At 40.4% G+C, this 26,130-nt stretch overlaps 1 protein-coding gene and 1 long non-coding RNA gene across 3 annotated transcripts in view; one reads left to right on the plus strand and one right to left on the minus strand.

Annotated features, from left to right (window-relative positions):
* Nucleotides 1-26,130, minus strand: part of LOC121181831 (A disintegrin and metalloproteinase with thrombospondin motifs 20) — a 77,641-nt gene that overhangs the window by 12,983 nt on the left and 38,528 nt on the right. Inside the window, exons 16-28 of the mRNA XM_041038002.1 lie at nucleotides 24,177-24,272; nucleotides 21,780-21,946; nucleotides 21,394-21,523; nucleotides 20,490-20,616; nucleotides 20,181-20,391; nucleotides 19,806-19,970; nucleotides 19,507-19,677; nucleotides 18,410-18,529; nucleotides 16,555-16,662; nucleotides 14,762-14,926; nucleotides 13,502-13,771; nucleotides 11,498-11,659; nucleotides 10,970-11,146 (exon numbers count right to left, since the gene is read on the minus strand). Coding sequence (XP_040893936.1) covers nucleotides 10,970-11,146; nucleotides 11,498-11,659; nucleotides 13,502-13,771; nucleotides 14,762-14,926; nucleotides 16,555-16,662; nucleotides 18,410-18,529; nucleotides 19,507-19,677; nucleotides 19,806-19,970; nucleotides 20,181-20,391; nucleotides 20,490-20,616; nucleotides 21,394-21,523; nucleotides 21,780-21,946; nucleotides 24,177-24,272 — 2,069 coding nt within the window. The remainder of the gene's footprint in view (nucleotides 1-10,969; nucleotides 11,147-11,497; nucleotides 11,660-13,501; nucleotides 13,772-14,761; nucleotides 14,927-16,554; nucleotides 16,663-18,409; nucleotides 18,530-19,506; nucleotides 19,678-19,805; nucleotides 19,971-20,180; nucleotides 20,392-20,489; nucleotides 20,617-21,393; nucleotides 21,524-21,779; nucleotides 21,947-24,176; nucleotides 24,273-26,130) is intronic.
* LOC121181833 lies at nucleotides 177-6,259 on the plus strand. 2 transcript variants are annotated; one of them, XR_005894082.1, is made up of 3 exons: nucleotides 177-474; nucleotides 697-751; nucleotides 1,402-6,259. It is a non-coding gene; the product is annotated as an uncharacterized LOC121181833 (long non-coding RNA). The 2 variants fall into 2 exon arrangements; XR_005894081.1 differs by having other exon boundaries at nucleotides 697-6,259.

Raw genomic sequence — 26,130 nt, forward strand, 5'->3', positions numbered from 1 at the left:
ACTAGTCCTGAGCATGGCAGATTCACATACCCGCTGCACACTCACTCAAAAATGATAACAGAACTCCCTCTACCTCAGACAAGAGCAGAGACAGGCAAACATGTTGGGTGGGTGAGGGGGGGGTGAGGAGAGGGGCTAGCCCCTCCTTACTGCTGTAAAAGCAGGAGAAAAAAAAAGAGAAAGAAAAAAAGGGAGGAAGAAAGGAAATCGCAGCCATACGGGCTACGCTCCCCCAGCTGAACTGTATCTGCATTTTAACGGTGAGAGAAAAGACGCTATATGGCGGTGTGCTCCTCCCTCTACACTGCCTCATCTGTCAGCCATTAGTTAATCAGGGCTGGTAACAGAGCACAGAGAGCTGGCACAATGCGTGGGACAAGGGGACAGCTTCACCTCTGAGAGAGGGCAAGGACTCAGGGACCTCTGCTTCACCGATCTACAGCTGGGCTGCCCCACTCACCAGCACCCACTCAGGTAGGACTATTCCATTTATCATTTACTTTCATCTGCTTCAAGTGGGACAGGTTACTATCTAGCTGCTATTTTCTCTTTTACTTAAAAAGACAGTCTACATGCCTTTGCCTCTTTGGAGATTTTTTCTTTAGAAATTGGTGCCTTGTTGGTTACTTTTACTGATGTAATATTAATATCACATGTACCTTTTGCTTTTATCTATGTTATGTTGGATTTAAACAGGTTGGTGCCCTGGTGTTATCCTAATGTCTTTCTGAGGTGTAAGCATGTTCTGAATGTAAGTTAAAATCCTCCGGATCACTTTACCATAAAGGAGAAAAAAAAAAACCTTGAGAAAAACAGCACATAAATCAGTGGGTCACATGGTAAATGAAACACTCTTGAGACAGATTTGCCCTCCCACGTTGTCCCAGCAATTAATTTCACATGATTAGGTGGGTTAAAGCAAGTATAATCCGGTGAGGTTCATTTAGGCATAATGGATTACTATAAAATGGAATGACTCTATCGCTTTAAATTTGGCACAAAGCTGAAAAGCAGCCAAGTATAACAGCTTTTCTGTGAAAAAAAAATAAAAAGTTTATTCAAAGCAGAACAAAACCTCTGCAGAGAAAGACATAATTGATATTTCAAACAATTTGAAATGAACAAGCAGCTCTGAATATACTACTTAGTGACTACAAAGCGGCATTCTTGAGTTTCACAGCTCTGGAACAAATCACATAATTGAGTGCTAAACCAGATACAAATTTATGCCTTTTTTGAGAACTACAAAACCATAAAACAGCTTGGGGAGTTTTGAACATAGACATCTGACTTTTAAATTTACAAAAATATGATTTCTTACAGATATATTTCTTACAGATAACTTCAGGACAATCAGACTGATATTAGATACTCTTAGTGAGCACCTATGTCTTTGTCTAGGAGTGGCAGACGGCAACCTCAAGATGACCCCACCCACTGCTTTACTGTGAGCAGGTAAGCCAACAGGACACATGGAAACTGTTAGGCATCCAAGAGAAACTCGACTAGAGTTTAAATATCTGTCACTCAGCCAATATGGCAATCAAAGCAGCTAATACTGTATAGTACCTCACAGAGAGAAGGTGAATTCCACAAAACCAACTAAGCACTTTAGCTCAGATCAAAACTTCTTCCTGTGTAAATGTGTTCAGGGATCAAATACTCTGATCACTAAGACCTCAAGCGACATATGAAAATATTTATTGTTCTGAGGACTATAATTACACCATAACAGTACTTCTGTTCAAAACAACTGTTTATGTTTGGGCTAAAAAAAATCAGAAAGTCCCTCTTAAACATCTTAATGTGAGTTTTGACAAGATCTTGCAAGACCAGTGATATTTATATTTTATATACTGGTTTCAGCTTGGTTTTTTTTTTAGCTACAATGATGATGTACTACACTATAATGACAATTCATTTCAGACTAATTTCTATTCCTAGGACTACAGCCAAGTTCTGAATATAGCTTTAAAGTTTAATATGTCTTTTTCTTGATTGTTTTAAAAGAAATAATGTCTTATTAAGCATGAAGAAAATGACATGTTTTTGTGTTATATGTTTCCTATATTTAGTGGTTCTAAACAAGACCATATCTCAAAATGTGAGAGCCAAGGTCGAATTCCAATCACATTGCAGCACGCTCGCAATGCAAGAAGATGGTAATACCAAGCATATGGTAACTGTAGTTACATAGACTCTTCAAAGGAGCTCAGTGCTGACCTGGAGCAAGAACTAACTTGCAAGTGTAGGCTGTGTGAAGGGAGTGTAGAATTATACCCTAGGCTACATGTTGTCAAGGCTGTGAGATCTCATCTCTTCAAACAGCACGTTTGCTCTATATGGTCAAACATGCCTATGCAAAATTAGAATGCAAAATATCATCTGTACAGCAAATCAAGCAAAGAGGAAGTGGTAGCTGGGAACTGAATGCACTCGAAGATAACGTTATGTTTTTTTGTCACAGCTTTATCAGTATCACAGTGTTCTCTGGTGCATAGATTAAACTGCAGATCAGAGAAACAGGGAGACAAGAGGGAGGAAGAGAGAAAGTCATGGAATATTCAGGCTGCTTTTCTGTCCATGGGCTTGTTTTGCAGGGAGGTTTCAAAGACAGAAGTCAAAACAACACATGTTGTCAACATGGGAACAGCTGGTATGAGCAGCGTCATGGGGCAGAAGAATGTCAAAAGTCATAGATCTTTTATCCATCAGGCCAAAATAGCCACCCAGACTTGTTTGAAACCACGCACAGATGCAGTGTGAAACCCCAGAGTTTATGTATGTGACTCATATCATGCAATTTTTGCCCACAACCAATCCTACAAGATATTTTGAACAGCAGAAACTGTAAGAGGAATTCAACAAAAACAAGGACATGCAAATATATTCAAATGCAAAATATAAACATATTTTGTTTGAGAGTGAAGTTACAGCATCTAGTGATGAATTTCAGATGGGACAAGTTGATTTTGCCACATTATTCATCCCAAGATACGGTTGATTATACGATGTGGAAATGATTTCCTTCCTGTCTCTGTCAGTGCAGTTCCCGACAGACTGTCAGCTGCAGGAGCTGCAGTGTTCTTCTGATTGGCTAAAACTAAACAGCATATTCTGCACTCCATGCCAAAGTATGACTTTGCCATCTCCAAAGAGTTAAATAAACACCCAGTTGAGTAGGCATATACAGTCTCTTCAACACAGTTTCCTTTTTAAGTCAACACTACTCAGAAAAGATACACCAAGCAACCATAAGTCAAAACGAAATGACAAAACAGGCAAGTTTTTTCCGTCTGTCTAAACATTCCACTGAGAGCTTTTTCCATTACCATGTTACACTGAAACATCCAGTAGAGCTCAGATGAATACTATGCTGCAGACTGCTGCAGAAAAAAAAATGAGGAAAGGCCATATAAAAGAAGAAGAAAAAAAATCACATTCATGATGACATAACTTGAAAAATACAAACAGCAGACCAGCCGTAAAGTTGGTGACCTTTGACACAGGACATCCAAGTCTAAGTCCCTCTTCCTGCTAAATGTTACCCAGCTGCTTTTCTAATCTGTCATAGCAACCAGTTTGCCACAGCTTGCAAACAGGGAAGTATGGAAAAGCTCAGAAAAGTGGGAGATTCTGACCGTGAATTTATGTTAAAAAAAAAAAAAAAAAAAAAGAATTAAAAATGCAAAGCATGATGCAAGAGAAGGAGAATAAGATAGCTCTACATTGTTTTTGTAATGGAAAAATATCCACACCGGCTGTGTGCATGTCTTATTAACACAAACAGAACACTACTTACAATATTCCTTTTATGGCAGTATTATAGAGGTGATAGAGCTCTTTTGGTAAGTAAGTGCAAATCGCAGTGTTTACCAAAATTGTAATTACTTTTTATACCATATCACCCCAATCCCTTTTCCTACTGGGCCTCTTTTTGAAATTCTGCTAACCCTGTGCCTGCTCTCAGCCAAGTCCATGGGTGGTAGCATGTCTTGGCAACAGGAAATATGCCTCCATCAGATGAAAAACACACCCAAAGAAAAAACACTGCATCAACAAGAAAACAAATAAAGATGTGTTTACAACATCAAAAACAAACATCAGGTGTTGTTTTCAGACCCTCAGATTTGAGGAGGGTCTTCTTGTAGATTCACCATTTTCTGAAAATGGTAAACACAAAAGAGAAGCCACAGCAGATAACCAGAGACAGATAGAGGCATTGGCAATATTCCCTGCTAGGAGTCTGCCTCAGTAGACCCTGTCAATGGATTGGTCAGTTATGTGACGTACAGTGACTTTTTGTCATTTTAAGAAATAAAAGAATAAAAAGTAGTTGCACACCCTAACGTCTCCAAAGTTAGGGTGCTGAAACACTGATGCGAAGCTATTGTGAGGAATCCCAAAATATTGTTTTTTCTCATGTTTCAGATAATTAATTAATTGAGAAATAAGGCCAACTGCACATTAGCTGATAATGGAAAGTATTGTTATTTGCACCTAAAAATAAAAAGAGCACCACGACTCAAAGGTGGGTTTTCTTCTGCTTGAATGTTGTTGTGTTTCAGTAGCGAGTGCAGAAAGGACTGAAGAAATAATTTTGATTAACAGTGCATCAGGCACTGACTTACACAGTGGAATTTCATCACATCTGTGGACCAGCGGCCCTGTGAGCACAGATGATGAACAAGTAGAAACAGAGCTGACAGACAGCTAGCTCGTGTGAAATGCACAGCACACACAGTCAAATAGCACAATGCAAGTACAGCTAAATCTCTAACCCTCTGCAGTGTAGCTAAAACGTCACAGCCGTACTGAAGGACTGTTATGTTCCTGTTACTCAAAGTGGGCCACAACACCCAATCTATCACTGTCTGACTGAGCGAAATGTCGAGGCCACAAACTCCATTTCATTCCATCCCATCAACTTGACTGGCCAGAATGGGACCAGGCCCCGTCAAGTCTGAGATGGTAGCCTCGTGTGAGAAGAATATATGTTTCAGTAGAGTCTAAGAAGTGTCTCCTAAAGGTTTAAAACTACTTCATAATGCTTGACCAACAAGTTGAGGAAAAGCAGACGCTCTCTACCTGTGTCAAAGTGAGGCCATGTTCCCTATCATTCGATTGGCTAGGGGTAGACCAATCTAAATGCTTCCAGACTTTCACGCCCTGTATCCTCTCATTTCATCTCCCTGCATCTCTCCCAGCTCAGATCAACCACAAAATAACAGCCACCCTTACTAGATGGGCTGCTCTCTTAATGTCTTCCAATACCCTGAGCAAACTCATTGTGGTTCAGAGTCAGCCCTTATTTCTTCAGAAGGGGCTTTGCTCCTACAGAGACAGTATTAAGATCATCATTTGACTGCTCTCTAAGCGACAATGAACTGTGGAGGATAAGGATGTTTATGCAAGTGCTAGTAAAGAAAATCTATATTGCAGCGTGCAATATGTCAAACGTTTCTTCATGTCATCAAACTGCTTCCATCTGCTTCCATCACATCAGGGACGGAAGAGACTTCCATCCCTGATGTGAAAGCCCTGCTGGGATCCAAATATTTAGAATCTTCAGATAACATCTCACAGCATCTGGTTTTCTGCCTCCAAAGTCTTAATGGTTTGCCAAAATCCGCAGGCCATAGTGCTTGACTTTTAACCATCAAATCATCAATTGAACTATTTTGCTTTCTCTCAAAGGCCAAAATGAAACATTATCTCCCGACTCACATTTAAATTAAAGCCATGACAAGAACCATGCTAGCGAGGACCAAGGGGAAGGGGGAGGGTGGCCCTTCCAGCCACCGCTTCCATTGCTCAGACTCGACTGGCATATGGGCAGGATCAGGAAACACAAGCTCAATGATGTCATGACCAACTGACCCTAGGGTGACAGGTTTGGAGAATGTTCTTGCCCAGTGCCCTCAGGCCAAAGTCAAGTATGTCAATGTTGTGCATGTGGATTTCATCTGAAGTAGCATGATTAGTTCACAGACATTCAACTGCGGTCCCCCTCCATGGGAAACCCACTCTCGACAGGAAACTGTATGTTTTTGTTAGCAACAAACAGGCATAAATTACTAAAATGGTGCGTTGGTGCCAATTTATCACACACAGCCTTATTGTTGTTCCTTGCACACATTTGACATCAACATTGCTTTTAAGGTAATTACCATTAGTTAATGATATTTACATTCTTGATAGTTTATGTTGAACTGTGTGTCTTCTATTGTAATTTTGTGCATTAAATGTGATAATTGTTTTGTGTCTTTTCTTTTTTGTATATGACAAATGTGTTTTGATGACCTGTACTTTGAAAATGAAAATAGCTTTGACAAATATCTATTCAGAGTTTCTGAAGCTGTCACAGCAAGTTTAAAAATGATCAAGAGTCCAGGAAGAAAACCAGGCACATTGTTTTGCAATTCTTGGGACATTGTCTGCAAACTGAAGTACAGGACGAACTGTAAATTTGTAAAACTGTGCAAATGGAAGAGAAGGTCAACATAAAAACATTTCGCTCACTGATAACATTTGTGAACATGGTAGTAAAGTCATTTCCTTATAAATATGTATTTAGGTTTAAGAAATCTATTATTTCATTAATGTAAAATTAAATATCAAAGAATTGGCTTGACTAAAATGCCATCACAGTAATGGTATCTGTGGGACGGCATGTTTAAAATATAATTTCCGAACAATATATTTAAAATTAAAAACAAAAAAATCAAGGATTTCAGTTATGAGCTACTCTGGAAACTGATGTGATTGATATTACTGGTGCAGAAATTACGCTGTTTCTGTTTAGCATAGAAAAATATTTTGGGGATACTACCACCAGAAGAGGCCATTACATAAGGTAAGGCACCCTCTGAAGCCATGAGAAATATTTTGACAATGTTACATAATACAAGAACGCCCCACTACCACCCAGCCTATGTTATACCCCTCTGGCCTGTAAAAGAGCATCAGTGCCTACAAAAATCTCCTATTTCACCACAATTTAAAATTTTTTGGTTCTCTTAAATGATTGAAAATTCAAAAATGGCATGAAGACTTTCTGTAATCTATGACAAAAATCACATGCATGACAGTAACTAATGTTATCCTCTAATATAAGTTCAACACTTGATGCTGCATGTAGCCTACAGTATTGTTTTACATAGAACTATATTAAACAAATGCTTCACTGCAGTTGGTAAATGAGAGGTTTCCTATTGTCAAAGTATAATTTGGTAATATGGCCTATTTTGAGTTGCTTGAAGCCTACAGCATTAACTCGGATGACTATTTGAATATACTACCTGATATGACTTTTAAAAAGCTGTTTCAATGTGTGTTTTCCATCACAGAATAACTTCTTCGAAAGAAAGCAGGACAATATTATAATACATATCGCATAATTCAATCAGCCATATTCTGCTGGCTTTTCAGGCTTTGCTTTTGGATCTCCTCAACTAAACAACCCTTGCCAGCATGAATTAATACCAATTATAGTTGTAGTAAAAGTAATACTGTGTCGGTCTCCTGCCAAATGCATTACAGAGAGCTCCATTAATACAATGGTAAACAGATGTGCCATCAGTGCCAAAGTTTTGATTTGGACTGCGTATGTTTTCTCCAGGGAGATTACAAGATACAATGTTAAAACGCATAAAAGGAAAAGGCCTGCAGTGTTTTTACACTACATTATGCCAAGGTATGTGAAATACTACAGATAGAACAGAAATACGTTTTAAATACGCCCCCAAAGACTGAATTATTATAAGGTTTACAGAAAAAGACTGCTCAATGGAATGAAGTCAATTGAGGGTCAAATACCAAAATACCACATAATGACCTACAAGTCAAGTGTTTTCAATGAGCTGTTTACAATAACTCGCCTACACACTGCATAAATGTATCGTACATGTAGTGCATGCACATGGTTTTCCACCATATTAGTGTACTAGAAAGCTAAGATGACTCCTGGATCTCAACATAAACTGCTTCCCTGATAAAACAATAAACTATAATAAACTATAAATATAATAAATATATATTTCAAGTACTACCACTTGTCAGTGTACTGTTTCTGTGTGTTTTGTCTTCCCATCCCACGCGGTTCCCTAATGAGACATTTATGGGATTTATGTGTCCTTAACCTTGAACATGCTCTTCCTTAGTACACAGCAATTACTGAAGTTGCTCAGTCCTGTATTTTGTTTTTCAGTAAAATATTGCACTGAGAAACAACACAAATTTCACAGTTATGTTTCTTTAATATTCTTTACAGGGGAAAAAGCTAATTCAACATATTATGTATTTTTGCATGAGAATGAAATAAATAGCAAAAAGAACAATAACAAAACAAAAATTCTAAATAAAGTAGAGTTTGGCAATTTTGCACCAAAGGGTATAAAAACGAAGGAGTGGGAGTGAAACTGCCATGGCTGAGGAGTCTTGGTTGTGGAAGTCTTGGTTGTGAATGACACAGCGAGAGAAGCAAAGAAACAAAGAGGGAGAGTGCAGACATCCTCGCTGAGGAGGATACTAACGTAAATACAGACCCATGTGCAATACTTCACCTGAAATATGTGTCATGACAATTTTATGTTGTCTTAACCAAGCTGGAAGTCAGAGTGCTTACATGTCACTTTTTAAAACTGGTCACAAATTGTTTCCAGGAGCTCGAGTCTGCAAAGCTACACAACCACAAGGCAGTGTCTAAGTGCCTACCTCAAAGTCCAACACATACTTAGACTGTAAACGGAACCAGTACTGTGGATTGAGATGAGAGTTGCTTGGATGTTTCTAAGTTCTCACACAGCTCTAAAACTCTGAACTGACCTTACAGAGTAAATTATTACCAGGTTCAATAGCAGTATTTTGCCGCTCTCTCAAATCTCTCAAATCTGTTGCACATCTTCAGGCTGTGCGTGGTCAGAAACGTGCCCAGTTACACCTGTAACCCCACCTGTAACAGTGAGGTTACAGTCTACTCACACACCCTGGAATACACCTCTACATCACTGCAGCAAGGTGAAGGGTTAAACCACTGAAGGTCAGCAAAAACAAGGTTTGTAGCTGGTGTTTCTCTTTGAGGCTCTAACAAGGCAATTACAGCTGCTTCTTTTAAACACTGTTAAGTTAAAATCTGCTCTTCACCGTTAATGGCTGACTAAAATTAGAGATGCAAATTTATATGATGAAGTGATGCTATTAACTAGCAAGAAATAATAGTTTTTACCCGATAGTGTCCCCCAGTAACATAATATGGATGGGAAACAAAGCTGGACATAGATTATGGAAATGTTACATATTTCTGTTTATTCAATAAAACAGTGCCAAAGCTGCTCATTGAGTTTTGTTGCCCCTAAGTTGCCTTCAGAGCAGCAGTGGGGATCTTGCATCACTGGTAGGGTCACATGAATACAAAATTGTTGTATTGTGTATCATGACAAGTAATTCCAAAGTAAAGTGTTACATCACTCTAAATTGGAGCAAAACAGTAAAGCTTCAACAACTAATAATCTACTGTAAACAAATAAATAAGTTTCATTTGAAAAAAAAAAAAAAAATCCTTCGGAAATACAAAAACTGGCCAAAGGAATAAAGAGAGACAGCAACAAATGACTATAAAGAGGAGGTATCTGTGTGCTTAGGTTTGTGTTATGGACACTGATGCAAGCTGAAAAAGAACAGCTCATTGGTAACCTCGATGTACTGCACTTTTGTTCAATAACAAGTGTTTATGTTCAATAAGCTGCACTGTTGCTGCCTACTGCGCCATTATTAAGTTCATTCTAACCCTGACGATATCATAAAATTCCATCTTCCCGATATCGACAACGCACCATATTATTCACAATATGATTCATTTGCCCAAATGCTTCATTGTAGATGAAGTGGAAACCAGGTGTAGAAAGATGTTTGAATGGTAATTACAGTGTAATTTATCTGCATTTATGCCTGTTTTCTTATATGATATCAAATATATCACATACCAGAAAATATATTTTATTCAAACTTAAAATAAAAATGAATATTTTATGAAAAATTCTTTCCTATAATATTTATTTTCAGCCATCCTCCATTTCAAGGCACTTACTTTAATTTAGTTTTTGAATATAGTTTTTTGGATTAAATTAAATCTCTTGTTTCATAGTTTTATTGGCTATTTGCTATTATATTTTCAACTAACAGAGATGAAGCCATCCTTAAATGCATTTCAACCTAAGTAAAAAAAGACAATGAAACATGATTTGAAAATATTTTCCTCTGTACAAACTGTATTTACTCATAGAGAGATACGAGAGGTCTGACCAAGAGCACCAGGAAAAATATTAAATATAATATTCAGTAACGAAAACTAGATACTTGAAAAACAAATTCATACTGTACAAAGATACATATACAAAATACACTGGCAGTCATCTGTTGCTGTTCAATAAAGGTCATAATATTAACTCTTATACACAAATATACACTTGTGTACTTCAGATAGAGGGTGAAGACAGCAATAACAACAAAGAACATTTACTTCACGCCTCATATATGAAATAAGTATTTTCTAGAGTTATGCCTCTACAAATATATGGCAATGTTGGACAACACTGTCCTGATTTATAGGTTTTAATTTGGAGCATTGGCTCAAAATGGGATCCATATGTTTTTCATGATCCTCTAAGTGGAGCAGCATTGTGTTTTTGTGTATTTTTTCCTTTTATTTATTTATTTTTATTCTAATCAGCACCATGCCACTGCAGGGCCCATCTGGGTGGGCTGGAGCAGGCTAGCCAACAGTAGCACTAGATAGCCAGCGCTTACTCCAGAATGTCCTACAGTTTTAGGCAAAAAAAACAAAAAAAAACCAACCCATTCTTAGTACATAGGTCTGAAGTCATTTTAGCACACACAATATCTACTCACAGTGATGCACCCTCAGTGAGGAAGGTAAGTGTTGGAGGAAAATGAGTTAGTACTCTCATACCGGCTTCCATGGTCGGCGGTGCCAGGAGGCAGAGCCTGGGCAGGGCTGCAGGTTGCATTGCTCCATGTCAGGCGGCTTGTCCAGGATGTCGCAGTTGTAGTCGTTCAGCCTCTGACCATTGGGCCTTTGACACACCACCAGGCGAGTCCGCCTTCCTCCACCACAGGTCTGTGTGCACTGAGGTTAGCAAACAAAATATGATTTTTAATAATGTTATGTAATTATGTTATATAATAATTATATAATAATGAGTCTTATAATTTGCTTCATTTGGGCATTTGTGGACTGTTTCAGCTTCATAAGACTAATGTTTTTTGATCTAACCAACCTAACAGTTTTTTCAGACTGAGACTGGACAAATGCCTGTTTGTGTATAAGTACTGACAGAGACACACAACAGAGACAAAGAAGACATAACAGATGATAAGGATGAAGCACAAAAGGTGTTTGGGGAATACGATAATGTTCACAATATATATGTAGAATTGTATGACAAAATCATTAGCTGAACTCTAAATATAACCTCACCTCTCCCCAGACACCGTAGTTCCACAGAGGGCAGGGACCAGAGTCACAGCTCTTGGACTCAGCAGGCTTGACTCTCTCATCGCAGTAGCTATTGCTGCGTCCGTCAGCATCCTGACAGACCACGACTCGCCTCTGGAAGCCTCCTGCACAGGTACTGGAACACTGCAGAGAACACACGGTGTGTCATTGCGGACACACACACAAATGTGCATAATAGGGCAGAAAATCATTGGGAAACCATCTACCTCTAATATATGACCGCTTTTTCTCATGTGACCAAAGTTCCCTACAGGACCACTGGATACAGATCAAAGCTCCAGAAAGCACTACTAGTGATGCTGTGTGAACTCACGTACACAATACAGACCCTGTTACTGTGAATTTACCTGAGTCTAACCAAGACCAGCCCCAGCTGCACTGGTCAAAGTTGTCTTCCTAAGGTGGAAAACATCAGCCCATGAAGGACAGTCTCAAACACTGAATAACACAGCCTGGAACGGAGCAGTAGGTACCCTCTGCATCCAATTAAAATGACACATCTCCACTGTCAACAGCAGTGAGCACATTCAGAGCTCTCTATGTGTGAGGGAGGACAGCACAGAGTGAGCCTGAACAGCAGTGCTTCCAGTCAAGTTCTTTATGTGAGAATGAACAGTGTACTGGGATGAATGCTGGGGGGGTGAAAATGGAAGAATGTTCTTCTCGTGGCCTTCAGAAAAAGAGAAAAAGAAAACACACGAAACATTTATCTCCTTCTAAAAAACACTGAAGTGATTTCTAAAATAGACTTTCCCCGAAAAATAACAAGATCTTTTGATGGAGTAATTCAGTAAAAATTGAAACAATTAGGTGCAAAATGTCACCATTTTATCCAGAACTGACAACTTTTGCCAAATATCTTCGAGCAGGGAGCAGATTCTCCCTTTTAAACAACATAGTGGGCTCTATTTTCATGCAACTGGGTGTAAGCTCAAGTGAAAGCACAAACACAAATGAGTTGAAAGACCACATAGCATATAATAGCTACAGGGATTTAATCAGCTAAAAATGAAGGCCCTCAAGCATCCTACTGTGGTTGACATTACATGTAAGAATCCACCATTACTCTAACTCGTGTGCTATATATGAATAGCTGGCAACATCTGTTTTGCACCTCCACCATGTAATGCCAAAAACAGCTCTTGCGTTTGTGATGAGGTTGACCTGGGTACATAGCAACTTGGACTCCAGAATAGAATTGTGCAAACAAAACTATATAAAGGAGACACAAACCCAACAACAACACCAATCTTGGCATAAACAGATTTTTTGCAGGCATAAGACTGCCATGCAGGGTTAGACACAATAAAAGACTGGGCACTTGTGCCCAACAACAAAAACAGCACTCTGCATTTAAACCAACATGATTCAAGGCCAAGAACATGAAGAACTTGAACGGCTCCAATCGATTTGTTTGTGCCCAATCGATTCCAGCCTCAGAATTTAGGCTGTACCTTCAGGGAACCAAGAATTTTTCTTAGTTACATGGCTCCAGTAAAAAACACTGATGTCTATGTTTACACTGAAACACCATTCATATACGGTACATACATTCTGCAGTCCTTAGTATGCATTGCAATCTGTCCCTTGGTGCTGTTTGTAAAGTCCTTTACCATGTATGGCCCTCTGCCCTGAGAAATGAAAACATCTGCTACCTCACCCTCCAAGTTAATATGTTCATAAGGATGTGTTTACAGACAGTCAAACACAGGCCTTCATGGCAATTTGTTATCCATACTATGTATTATTCTGGCCATAAATCATTTGATTCTTCATTGGCTTTTTTGATGAATACCTAATATTAAGTGAGCCAGTAAAGAAAGGATCTTAGTAGGTTTCCTAGACATGGCAAAAAAAAAAAAAAAAGGAAAATTCTGACTGGAATTTCAGAAAAGATTCTGCCACAGGACAAAAGACTTCTACACAGCAAAATTTCACCAAAGATGACATGCTGAACAAACATACTGCGCCCCAGGGTCCTGTCCTCCACTGGTTGTCTGCTGAGGGCACATTCCAGCTGCTGTGCCCAGGATGGCGTCCTGGGTCCTGGGGATAGCCATAGGGCTGGTCGTTGATGCGCTGACGGTGGTAGATAGAGGAACAGGGTGTAGTGGTACACTCCTGTTCTGCTGCAGGTCTTTCGTCCAGGTCACAGAAAGATTCGTCCACTGGCTGGTGGTAGTTAGAGCAGACCACCTGTCTGGTGGTTCTTCCCACACCACATGTTACTGAACACTGTGGCAGGAGAGAGAGAATGAAGGCGTTAAACATGAATGTGGGCGCGAGTGGGGGGGGCCTTTAACAAGCAACCAATAACAACAATTAAATAGCAATTTAATTTGGAAAACAAATTCATGTTTCCGTCTCATTCTGACAGTTCACTCTGAGTGCTACACCACTCCCAAAGGCTGAAATCTTATTTAAGTTATAGATTCAGCTACACTGTCTGCACTGCTGTGAGAGTCATGTCTCGTGTGGAGCTGTGACGTGATGATGTGACTGGAGTCCATTACAGAAACACAGCAGACTGGCTGCCTTAAGGCACAAAATGTAATTGATTCTGTGCTTTCTCAGTGTCGCAGTATCTTGACATTTGATCTTTGTTTACATCTTTCAGTTTGAATTCCTGACTGACCTTGCCTGACCTATTCCACTGTGACTCCTTCCCAAAGATTCCTATTTTCTGTTTACTCCTCTAATGAGATTTTTGAGGAGATCTGTTGAGATTTTCAAGGCTTTAAATCAGCCTTAAATTTGGGGAGTGTTGTTTTCCTTTTGTGATGTGAAGCCCCGTGAGTCTGTGACTGTCAATACAACAATAGTAAAAAGCAGCGTAATGGAATTAAGGCTTTGTCCTCAGATAAATTTCATTTAGGTTTTTACATTTAAAATGATTTTCATTTCACGTTAACATATGATAAAAAGATGATTAATTATTAGAAATGGTCCCTGGTTCCTTAACTGCCAGTGAAACAATTCCACCTCTGGTCCATCTTTTAGTGACAGCATCAGGGGTTTTGGCTCTCGTGCCATACTGACATTTACAAACTAAGACTTAACTCTTACCTTAACTAAGATCATCAGATAAGATCAACACTAACAAAAGCCCATTATTATCCAGGATGATTTTAACATTGTTGGCAAAATCAACTGAGTGATTATTGCAAGTCACTATAGTGGCAGAAATCTGTATTGATTGGACACAGTGTTGGATGTTTTACTCACAGGAGACCACTCCCCGGCACGCCATTGGCCACAGGGGCTGAAGCAGGTGGAGGACTCTGGGGGGCGTGGCAGGTGGGCACAGTATGATTCGTCGGCCACTCCTCCCTTAGCGTCTCTGCAGCTGACGTAACGCGCCCGCTTCCCTTTGCCACAGGACACAGAGCACTGGAGGACATGCATATACAGGCAAAGATGAGACAAATAAACGCCCCGTGTGGAATTTCAAAAACATTCAAAAAATGTATTGTGGTTTTTAAAGTGATGCCTTTAACTGCACTATACCCTTACTAACTCAAAATTATCATGAGGTACCATGCTATAGATAATGCACCACAAAACTGATTGGTTTTAAGTGATATGCAAATGGTAATGAGAGCATAGTATATACTGTATACATTATATTTCATGTATCTATAGGCCTATTGTATATAATTATCCAGGTATTATGTAGTGTAAAGTGACAATGGGAGACAGCAATCATGTTCAATTTGAATTTACTAAATATTAAAAAAATAAATAAATTCTGCATTCGAACTTTGATTAATCAGTCCATGCACAGTGACAGGATTTTCAGTCACTTCCTGTGAGTTAGGTAAATGGTGTTGTTCTGTCTTGTTTTTATTTTACAGCCAGAGCTGACAAGAAATAAGTCTGAAAACTGGATGTGCATGAGACCTGGGTGCAGGTTTGTTTCTTCTCTAATCATACAACATTCAGCTTATTTGTGTTTTTTTACAGTGCGCTATCGTGGTTTCATGTGCTCGTACAGAACCAGATAAGGCAACATTTTTTCATGAAAATTATATATTGTGGATTCCTCAACTGGTGTTACAAATAAATGCCTTTAGGATTTTCTCTACTGTCACTGGTGTCCTGAAATGACTCCCTGATCAGCTTTCACCTGCGTATAGTCTCTAGCTGTATCCATATCATCTCAACGGGACATCATAGTAAACACTTCTGTGGGGATGAATACCTAATGCAATCAAATGGCTCCAGCTCAAATAGGCACGTTAATATCCCTCTCATATCAATGGCACTCTAAAGAGGATGGCAGTTCCGCTGCTCAGGGGACTGTATGCCTGTGTATAAGTGCACGTGGTGTGTGTATCCTGTGTGTGTGTCTGTGAGACCACACTGGTGCTGGCCCCTTTGACATGTGAGCTCACAACAACTTTCAGATTGACAGACGGGGTTCAATCTTCGAAACCGTAGACTTGTGTTTAGATGAAATCTGGTTTTCATTTGCAACAAGTAACAATGCAAAGTATCAGAGAGACAGAGGGGCCTCTCAGCCCAGACAGCGGTGTGTGTGTGTCAGTATATACGTGTGTAAGTGTGTGTAGATGCAGCAGGGGGTAAAAAAGACAATGCCAAAGAGGATCATGGTCCTGTACAGTATGTACTATCTGAAGGAATGTTGGGATATACAATAAAATTTAATATGAGAACCTATAATTTGTAAACACACATGCATGAGACCCCTCTTTACTTGAGTGTGGTTTCCTTCTTTTAAACACACAGAAACACGCACACACACATATATATACAAACTGCTCCATCAATATTCTCATATTTCTTTTTTTTCCCCAAAGACAGAGGTAAGTCTGATTCTAAAGCCCAGCAGATCATTTTCCCTAAAACTACGCACATAGAAGGATGAACAAAACAGTGCACGGATTTGTTTACCGTTTAACAAAAACCGCATTGCTTTTGTATATTCTTCCGACTGTAGAAGGTAAACCTACAGACTGTGATGTTTTCTGATAGACCCAGTAAATCTGTTTCTTTACCGCAGTCCAGGAGCCGTATCTCCACTGAGTCAGGAGCTGAGCTGAGTTGTCAGGACGAGGTGTGCTTTGTGCCGGAGAGGCCCATGGACATGCTGGCATCTCGCAGTCCTACAAATACAAACATGCAAACACAGTATAATGAGCTATTAGTCATGAGGGTAATGAGCTATGAGTCACACAGCAATGGACTGAAGCAGCGGGAGTAATTATGCCACAAAAATATCAGTAAAAAAACCATAAAAACAACAATATGCCTGAAACACAGGGCTACGTTGGCTGGGTTGAGGATGCTGTAACGTGTAGACTTGCCTAATACAAAGTCTGTCCTTATCAAGGTGACCTCAATCCTGACAGCTGAAACTAATCTCTTATCTGGAGACTGAAAGGTCATGAGTTCAACACTCCCTGCCTTCAGTGCCCATCAGTGTCTAAAAACCCTTAAACCATATACTTAAACCACTCAAGCAAAGTGCGCTGCAGCCTTATGGTCTGTATCCACCTTAACACTGACTGGGACTTTGGGTCGAAGCAAAGCACAGACAGCTTTTGCTCCAGTGACGTTTGTAGTGAAGGTCATATGCTTGAAGACCACGTCTACTTTGCAAATGAGTGGATCTGCATTTAACCAATCAACAGATGATTGACGAGCTATCTGAAGCCTAAACATCAGTATGACTGAATGAACACGTCACTCACTCAAATGTCAAATATCACCTACATTTTCCCCTGGAATCAGAATCTGAGTGACCCTGAAATATAAAAATACGACATTTAGCTGCTGAATCATGCTTGATTTTACAAATCCAGTGCTTAGTTTAAGTCGTTGCTCACAAGGAATGGGAGCTGAGAGACAATGAGTTGGCTCTGCTTGTCGTCCTCATGGTCTAACCCACCTAATTTGCTTGCAGCTGCCTGGCTCACTCAGACCTCATTAGAAGTTTTCAAGCTCAAATCTCACTGGAAAAAAATATCTAGTGAGAGATGTACTAATCAGCATTTTTATATTAAAATTCATTAAATGTAAACATGTAATGTCAAAGCGGATCCTCATAGTATGGAACCCACTGAGAATGATCACCTCACTCTGTGAAACATCTTAATGTTTCAGGTATACAACTTTACTGTCGGGTTCATTCTTACAGCTATCATTAAACTCTTTTCCAACCACAGCAGGGTAGCTGTTTTCATTGTGCTTTCATGGCGGTCATGGTGTTAGTAAATTGTTAGGCTTTATTCTCTCCCATCAATATGAGTTAAGGCAAAGGTGTGTGTCAGGTGTGAGAAAGTATATAAATATGTGTGTATGCAGTTGTATGGGGACGATTGGTTCCCCAGCTATTTTAATTTGGTGCCTTTGATTTTTACCTTCCTTTGCCTAGCATGGCTGGCATACCTGGCTGCAGGATTAGCAATAATAATCAGTAGTTCTTTAATGTTTGCAGACGCATGTTCTAAACTGGCCGTGGCCCTCGTTAATGTAAATCGCAAGTTTCAAGCTTATTGGAAACATAAAATAAGGGTTAAAAAAAAAAACCTTAAACCAATATTCTCCTTGTAAAATATCTGGACATTTCCCTAAAACAGTTTATAATGGGACTTAGATGAGGGACTTTATAAATGCTTACTGCCTGACCTCAGATTATGCATAAAACATCTGCATTCAATACAGTATGCAGCATTTTGTTTATTTATTTTTTGTGGTTTTTTATGAGTTGCATTTTATTTATTTACCCTAAGAGCAAACCATCAACTCTGGAAGAAATAAGGGCTCTACTTTGAATATTAAACTTTATCTGAGCAGTTTAGTGTGTGAACAGTTAGTCTGAGTTTTTTTTTTTTTTTTTTTTTTCTTTACCTGACTGTCTCTGGGCCTCGCCGCAGCATTGCACTCTCTGTCATCTACAGTGTCACCGTAGTCCCCCAACACACACCTCACAGCTCTCATCTGGTAGCCATGGCCACAGGTCACCGCACACTGAAAGACAAAATCACACACATACATTCACACACACAAACACGAGAAAAGCCCAGTCAACCGCAAGATATCTCAAACTCTATCTAAGTATGTCAAGGTTGATATATTAGACGGTCAAGGTCCAGCTCAGCAGAGCCTTGGTAAAACCCTGACAGACACACACACAGACACACACAAGCACGTACGTATGGACACATGCATTCGCATACACACCCACAGTGTCAACTCGACCCTTTACCTAATTCTTAACTCACATATGAGGTGATCCAAGCACGTTTAGGTACAACACGAGAGCAGAGGAAGTGCCACAGGATAGGTTTATTTGAGCAGCAAATTATAATTACGCAGGCATTAACGAGCCGATTTATTCCAGCTCTGTAAATACCACTATCTGACTTCATACAAACACGTGTGGGAGGGTTTTGGATCTGAGTGTATAAACCAAACTATGAATGGCAAAAGACACCTATTCATACAAGTTTCATTCAATTTCTGCTTTATCCTAACAGTGTTAAATCTGTACAGAAACAGTTGAATGCATGGGAATACGTGTATGTGTGCGTGCATGTGTGCGTGCACGTGAGTGCACACTGTGGGTCAGGTTTAGTCTGACAGGATATGAGGGCAAAGTGAAAGAACCATAGAGGAAATGGCAGATGGAGTCAGGGCACACTCCTCCGTAACTCGCTAGTATATCGGGTTACACGCACACACACAAACTGGAAATATACACTGTCTCACCTACACACACACACACACACACACACACACAGACACACAGACACACACACACACACACACACACTATGTAAAAGATACGAGTCAAACTTGTAGACAGCAAGCCACACATGAAACCCATTTCCTCAGTCAAACACAGCACCAAGCGACCTCGCCCCAGTGCTATGTCTTATCTGTTTGTGTGTGTGTGTGTGTGTAGGTGAGACTGTGTATATTTCCAGTGTGTCCGCAGGACTCACCGCTCCCCAGACGCCAACCTGCCAGGATGCACACTCGGGCAGCTCACAGCTCCCAACAGCTTGGGGTTTGCTGGACGGGTCACAGAAGTGCTCACTCAGTTTCTCCTCCCCGGCTCCCATGCTGCAGGACACTTGTCTGTGTCTCATCCCTTTCCCACAAGTCACCAAGCACTGGGAGTGGGAAGAGGACGTAGCAGTCACAGTTGTGAGGCCAGTATTTATACTTTCTTGCTACATTCATTTGTTCATGTGTCTGTGTGTGGCCATGTCTGCATGTCTAGGTGTGTGACAAGGCCCACCTCACTCCACTCGCTGACGGTCCATTTGGGACATGGCTGCTCGTTGCAGGTTTCAGTAACCACCCTCTGGTATTCATTGCACTCCCTATCTATCAGTCGTCTGCCCAGGTTGTTCATACAGTAAGACTCTCTGCTACGGCTCCCACGTCCACATGTCTTGGAGCACTGTTAACAACAATAAATCAACCATGTTTAGCCCACTCAGTCATGTATTTTCTTCTATTTTATATTCCGTAAATACTAATAGGAATGAAATTATAGTGCAAGTCAAAAATAGTAGTGGTATAACATGGTAGATATTGTAAAATATTCGGACCAGGGTCTTATTCTTGCCTCCCTTCAAACTACTTATTTCATGTAAATCATTGATGGTACCTGTGACCAGGCGCTGTACTGCCAGTTCTTCAGCAGACAGTCCCCATGGCAGGGCTCTCTGGTCTGAGGTTTTGAAGTGTCTCCACACATGCTGGCCTCCACCCTCTCACTCTGTCTCTTCATCAGGCTGTACTTCACACACTGAACATCCAGGCTGCGGTAGCCTGGACCACATTTAGCAGAACATTCGCTCTTTCCAGCAATATGCCACCTGAGTGAGAGGAGATGTAGGAAAATGTTTGGCTGTCTGTGCTCTGCAGGAATTGCTACTGTGTGTGTACGTGCGTGTCTTTGAGTGGTAATGCGCACCTGACTTCGCAGTCAGTGTTGCAGGGCTCAGTAACAGCAACAGGGCGAGGTAAATGTTCACAGCGTTGGTCCGATACCTCAAGATGATCACTCTTACGCACACATACCGCCTTTCGCCTCCTCTCACCTACAGAAACACACAAATAAAAGCAAGGTTCAATCAGACAACATCTGGCAGACAGTTCACTTGCCCAAATATTAGGTTTCTTCATCTTGAACTAGATTAACCATCATTTCTGACATCAAGTCCTTCATTATACAGCCTTAGGGGTCCACGCTGGTCTGAGACCCCACAAACACATCTCTTTACTGGATCCCACTGTGCATGCTGACCCACTGGGAGCCTGACTAGCTTGTTTCTAAAAGGGAAATTTGAGGGGCCTAGTCGGGTTAAGGGCCAGGCCAAAGGGAAGGTGTCGGGCCATGTGATTGGCCAGGGTCACAAAGGGGTTTTATGGAAGGGGGGAATGAGTGAGTAAGGTTTTACATCCAGAGGTGTGTGTAAGTGATGCAAGAGAAATGCTAATCATAATGTGCACTGACACTTAAATCTGTGCCCATGTAATAAGATTCCATGTCCTAACAGCAATAAGATGCATCATGGTTCTGATAAATTTTTGGTGGTAAAGCTTTATGATTCATTTTAAGAGTAGCTGTGAAATCTGACTCTCAGTTGAGTCTCATGACTCTACAGCAATTAACTTTTCTTCACAGGGTCAAATATAGTGATTTGTGAAATAACAATGAACGTACAACATCAAATATGTATTTTTTCATGGATCACAACCGCACAAAAGCCTTCTGATATTTTGTGTACTTGCTGAGTTTTTTTAGGATTCACTGAAGCCAAAGAAAAATGATCACATTGCTCATGTGTGGAGATACTGAAGCCAAGCTGAGATACCCTGACAGATGCGGTTGCACTCGAGCCAGGAGCCTGAGGGATCCCACACAAACTGCTCCCTGTGTTCCTCGATGGGTATGTTAAAGGAGTAACGGACATCTGGGTTATAGAGGTTTCCCACACACAAGACCTGTGGAAAAAAATGGTGGGAAAGGCAAAGGACTTAACATGCTTTTCTTAGTTTGTCTAGGTCTACACAGAGATGTCGTCCTCAGACAGAGGTTTAGCTCAGTATGTCAGGCGAGTGATGCAGAGATCAGGAATAAAGCACTGTGACAAAAAGAAACGCAGAATAATATGCACTACAACTAAAGTAGGAATAAAACTGATTTTAAAAAAAATTAAATAAACACAATTAAAGACAAAGAAAAACTCCCCCTTCGTACCTGCAGAATAAGCTCCTCCTCAATGCGGTCAGTGCAGTTGATTCGCTCTACTTTTGTATCCGAACCGCTGTACTCAATGACAGTTCCCTTGAATGTGATTTCCCTTTTGAACATGGCCACCACAAAGTTCCCATTCAGAAGGAAGTTGGACTGGCTATCAGATAGTGCTGGAATAAGAAACAGACAGATAAGCACAACACATTTTACCACAAAACCCAAAACAACTCAAAACTAAATGTGAAAGAATTCAGTGCAAGTGAAGGAATGTTTGCTTCCTAAAATGAGTTTGTGTCTTGTGGAATTGGGGTTTTGGGAATGTTTACGAGATGTGACATTTATCATTTGAGGCTTTATGTTAAGTAAACAGTGTTTGACTGGACATACTATCATTCCGCAAAGCTATTGTAGTAGGGGAGGTATGTTGAAACACTGGTGGCACTAAATTGCAGTTATTTGGAGTTAGACTGCGTGACTCTTCGTAACACTGCAGTGCAAACAAAGGATCTGACTCCTAATACAAACAAGTACATTGACATACACACACAAATAACACACACAGGAACTTATGAATAGAAATTCACACTTGGCAAACTAGCACATAAACACAAAATCAACACCCACCACCTTTTTTTCTTCATTGAACGCTATAGGTTCAAGAAATACGCAATTAATTACAGTCTTAGAGTGCATACTGAAACAACATATGTGATTCTATACGTGACTCTATACACAACTTTGTTTACACTTAAGTCTGTACATTGTTGGATGCCAGATGCTATCTTTAGCCCAAAGACGACTGTGGGATCTGTGGGGTTTTGACAGTGAACTACAGACTCTGGTTGTGATCACTGATGCTTTTTAGCAACAGAAAAAAGACAATGCCTTAGAAAAATGTGCAGACACACAGCCACACACAAGTGTGTATGAACATCTTAAAGTCCCTCTCTCCTCCTATGCCTTGTGGTGCTTCTACTGAGGCCTTTTTAAAAAAAAAAAAAAAAAACCTGCCTACATATGCTTTGATACAGATGAGTCAAAAATAAAATGAGAAACCAACATCAAGTGCCTTAAAAAAGCCTCAGTTTCTCCCTTGGCTTAGCTTAGATTCTCCAGAGCTCTGTGACTCAATTGGTAGAATGAATACCTTCTTTTATTGTATTGAACATGGTATTAGTAGAGTTCCCTCAGGAACTATAATAGGGAACTTATTAAATTTCTTGTGTGACACACTATATTTGAGGTCAGCGTAAGCTCAAGGATTCCCCTTGGCTTTGTCATCAAATGCATTCATATATTATCTTTATAGATCAGACTTCACAAAGAGCTTCATGATATAAGACTCAAAAAGGACTTAAATTAGAGACAAATTATAGAAATGTCAAATAAAATAGAGATAAAATAAAATAAAACTAAGCAGAGGCAGGCCTAAACAGGTGGGCACTGAACTGTTTTCTGAAGGTGTCCACAGCAGGAAAGAGCTCCATAATTTAGGACCCATGGCTTCAAAAGCACACTCTTTTTTTATTCTGACAGCGCAGTGAGCTTCACAAAAGAATTTTGACATACTGTACCAGCCGGAGTGACAAAATTGGCAGGGCATTACAAATTTCAACCACGTTTAATACCGGCAGCACTCGCTCATAGTAGGACTGTGGCACTCAGCAACAGCGGGGGTTGACCTTCTAACAGCAATGTGGCAACGAGGCTTTGCCAGATGTGTTTTCAGACTTAAAACATCCTGAACCTGACTTGAACCATCTGAAAATGGGCACCCACCATTACAACATAAGCAAAACTCTTTTTCCCTTTTTTCCCCTCTCTCTCTGTCTGTCTGTTTCTGTTTCTTACATGCAAGCACACACAGAGACAGAAACACACACACACACACACACTTAGCCCGGTGGGTCCATCTAACCCTATACCCCTATATCTACTTTCATGCAGCCTGGGCTCCACATGCCTCTAATTAGCACCTATTGCTGCCTCATTTATCTTTCTCAGGGGCTGACACTCCATTTGCTTTCCCAACCAACTGTCTTTGCCATGACCAGATGGACCAACGCCCCTACACATTTCCTCCATAATACACTCAGTATAAATGACAGTTTCCTTTCCTTCATGAAAATGGTTTGACAACAGTTTAGCCCAAGTCTTTGCTAAAAGCCTGCCTCTACAGCTCCGGGTCACCAAGTCTGGGTGGTTTATAGTCGTGTTAGGGGGATAATGGCATTGACCTACCAGATGAGAACTGAAAGGGTGTAATTTATACATCTTATTAGGTTGGACTGCTTCCATTTTGGAATGATTGTCCCAAGTAAAACTGCAATTTGATACAGGGTTGCTTGAGACCACATCCTTGTACTGACACACATACACACACACACACCACATACTCACCGAGGTAGTTGTCGTCTTCCGGCTTTCCAGAGTAGCTGACCTGTTTGATATCAATGTTGGTGGCTCCAGCTGGGATTCGCACCACCGTGTTGTAACCTGAAGAAGAAAAGATGGAGGGAAAGTGAAACAATTTTAAAGAAGTCTCAAAAGGGACCAAAGTAGCCACAAGAATAGCACAGAGAATTCCCGCCTTGATTTTCATAATAGCTTCACTGTGCTATACCAAACCCCAGTCAAGGAAGTCCAGTCTCAACCACTGGGGATTTAAATGTCACACTTGGAAAAATACGAAAAAGGTCTAGTCCTCTCAAATAACCTGCAGGAGGCCTTGTTTTAGTCTCAGAGGCCCGACCGTGAAATGATATGTAATTATTCCCTGGACCTACCTTTGGCCTGTAATTACTACACCGGGCCTGTTGTCCCATGATAAACTAACATAGAAAATGAGTGAGCATGAGAGAGAGCGAGAGCACATGGGAATCAAGAAGTGACAACAAAAATGTAGGGATGGAGACTGAAATAAGCAAGATATTAATAAAATAGGACCAATTAGAAGAGAGATGAATAAAGAAAAAAAAGAATCTATATCTTTTTGTGAGAATTACTGGGCATAAAACCTTTTTTTTTTTTTTTTTTTTTTTGACTCACTGGAATGTATCCATGGCAGCAAGTATTAAAAAGAATGGAATTTGAAGGAAGAAGGACAGATGTCTGGTCTTCCAACTATGTACTGCTGCCTTCAAAATAAAATAAAAACTGAATGGAATGAGAGGACAGGTGTGGGCTGATGTTATGTGATGATTAGCCTGACACCTTGAGCCACTCGGGGGCAGCATTTGGTTTGCATATCTTTCTCTCATCAGCCATGTAGTTTTGTTTTTTTTTTCCCCACATACGTACACACACACTAACACACAAACACACACATCTAATGGGATGTCACCTCAAGCTCTGTCAACCATGACTGAAAAACATTCCCACTTTGAGGCTACACTGTGCAAGCCACTTTTCATTCATAAACACCACTATGGTACAAAACGACTTTGCCTGTTGTTTCACAATAAAACCCAAAACTTTATGCAGTGACCTTTGGAGTTTCCTGTTACTGTTTTATGAGTGTCATGTCAAATTCCCTCCCTAACCACTGGGGACAGGATAAGCTCATAAAAATACAGAGGCACAAGAACTTCAGAAACCACCAACACAGTCCCCCTCTGAGGAAACATGGTCTCCACAAGCCACAAGAGGCCTCTGAGATCCCCCAGCTTAGCTACTGACCATGCACACAATCCTCCGCCACCGCAGACTGACCCAGAAATGAACAGTAAACACACCACCCTGGAGGAAAAAAAAAACACACAACTATGCTACACATGGGGAATGCTGGGGTTAACCTCAAACATGCTTCTCTCTGCCACTAGCGAGAAGGACGATGATGTAGTATTAATAGGCTGGAGAAGAAAATTAGAAGGCGGCACAAGTTCACCCTGGTGCAAGGTGACTGAGCTGATGGCAAACATTTGCTTGTTTCATGGTTACAGTGATGGTCATTTCTCCATTCTAAGAAAAGATGCATTCAACCTTCAAGTTAGTTTTTCTTGTTGCCATTTTATTCACCCATTGTTTTAGTTTAAAGTGAAGAAACAAGAAAATAAAGAAATGTAAGCCTGTATCAAGTTCACTTGTAGGGACAGGTACAGGGTTTAGACATTTACTAGGTCTTGTGCAGCTGTTTATGAGATGATAACTGGCTGGCTTTATCCAGAGTTGCAGACATGAGTCTTGAAACTCAGACTCAAGTTCAGAAATGGGACTTGATTTATGCTGAGATGACATTACACAATATTTCTAACAGATCTGTCGATCAAAGAGTTATAAATTGTAAAGCCACTTGGCTGACATGGCAGTGGACACGAAGTGAGCCTTGAACCACACATCCTCACTCTGACATGCT

The sequence above is a fragment of the Toxotes jaculatrix genome, chromosome 5 (assembly GCF_017976425.1).
Source record: "Toxotes jaculatrix isolate fToxJac2 chromosome 5, fToxJac2.pri, whole genome shotgun sequence".
NCBI lineage: Eukaryota > Metazoa > Chordata > Actinopteri > Toxotidae > Toxotes > Toxotes jaculatrix.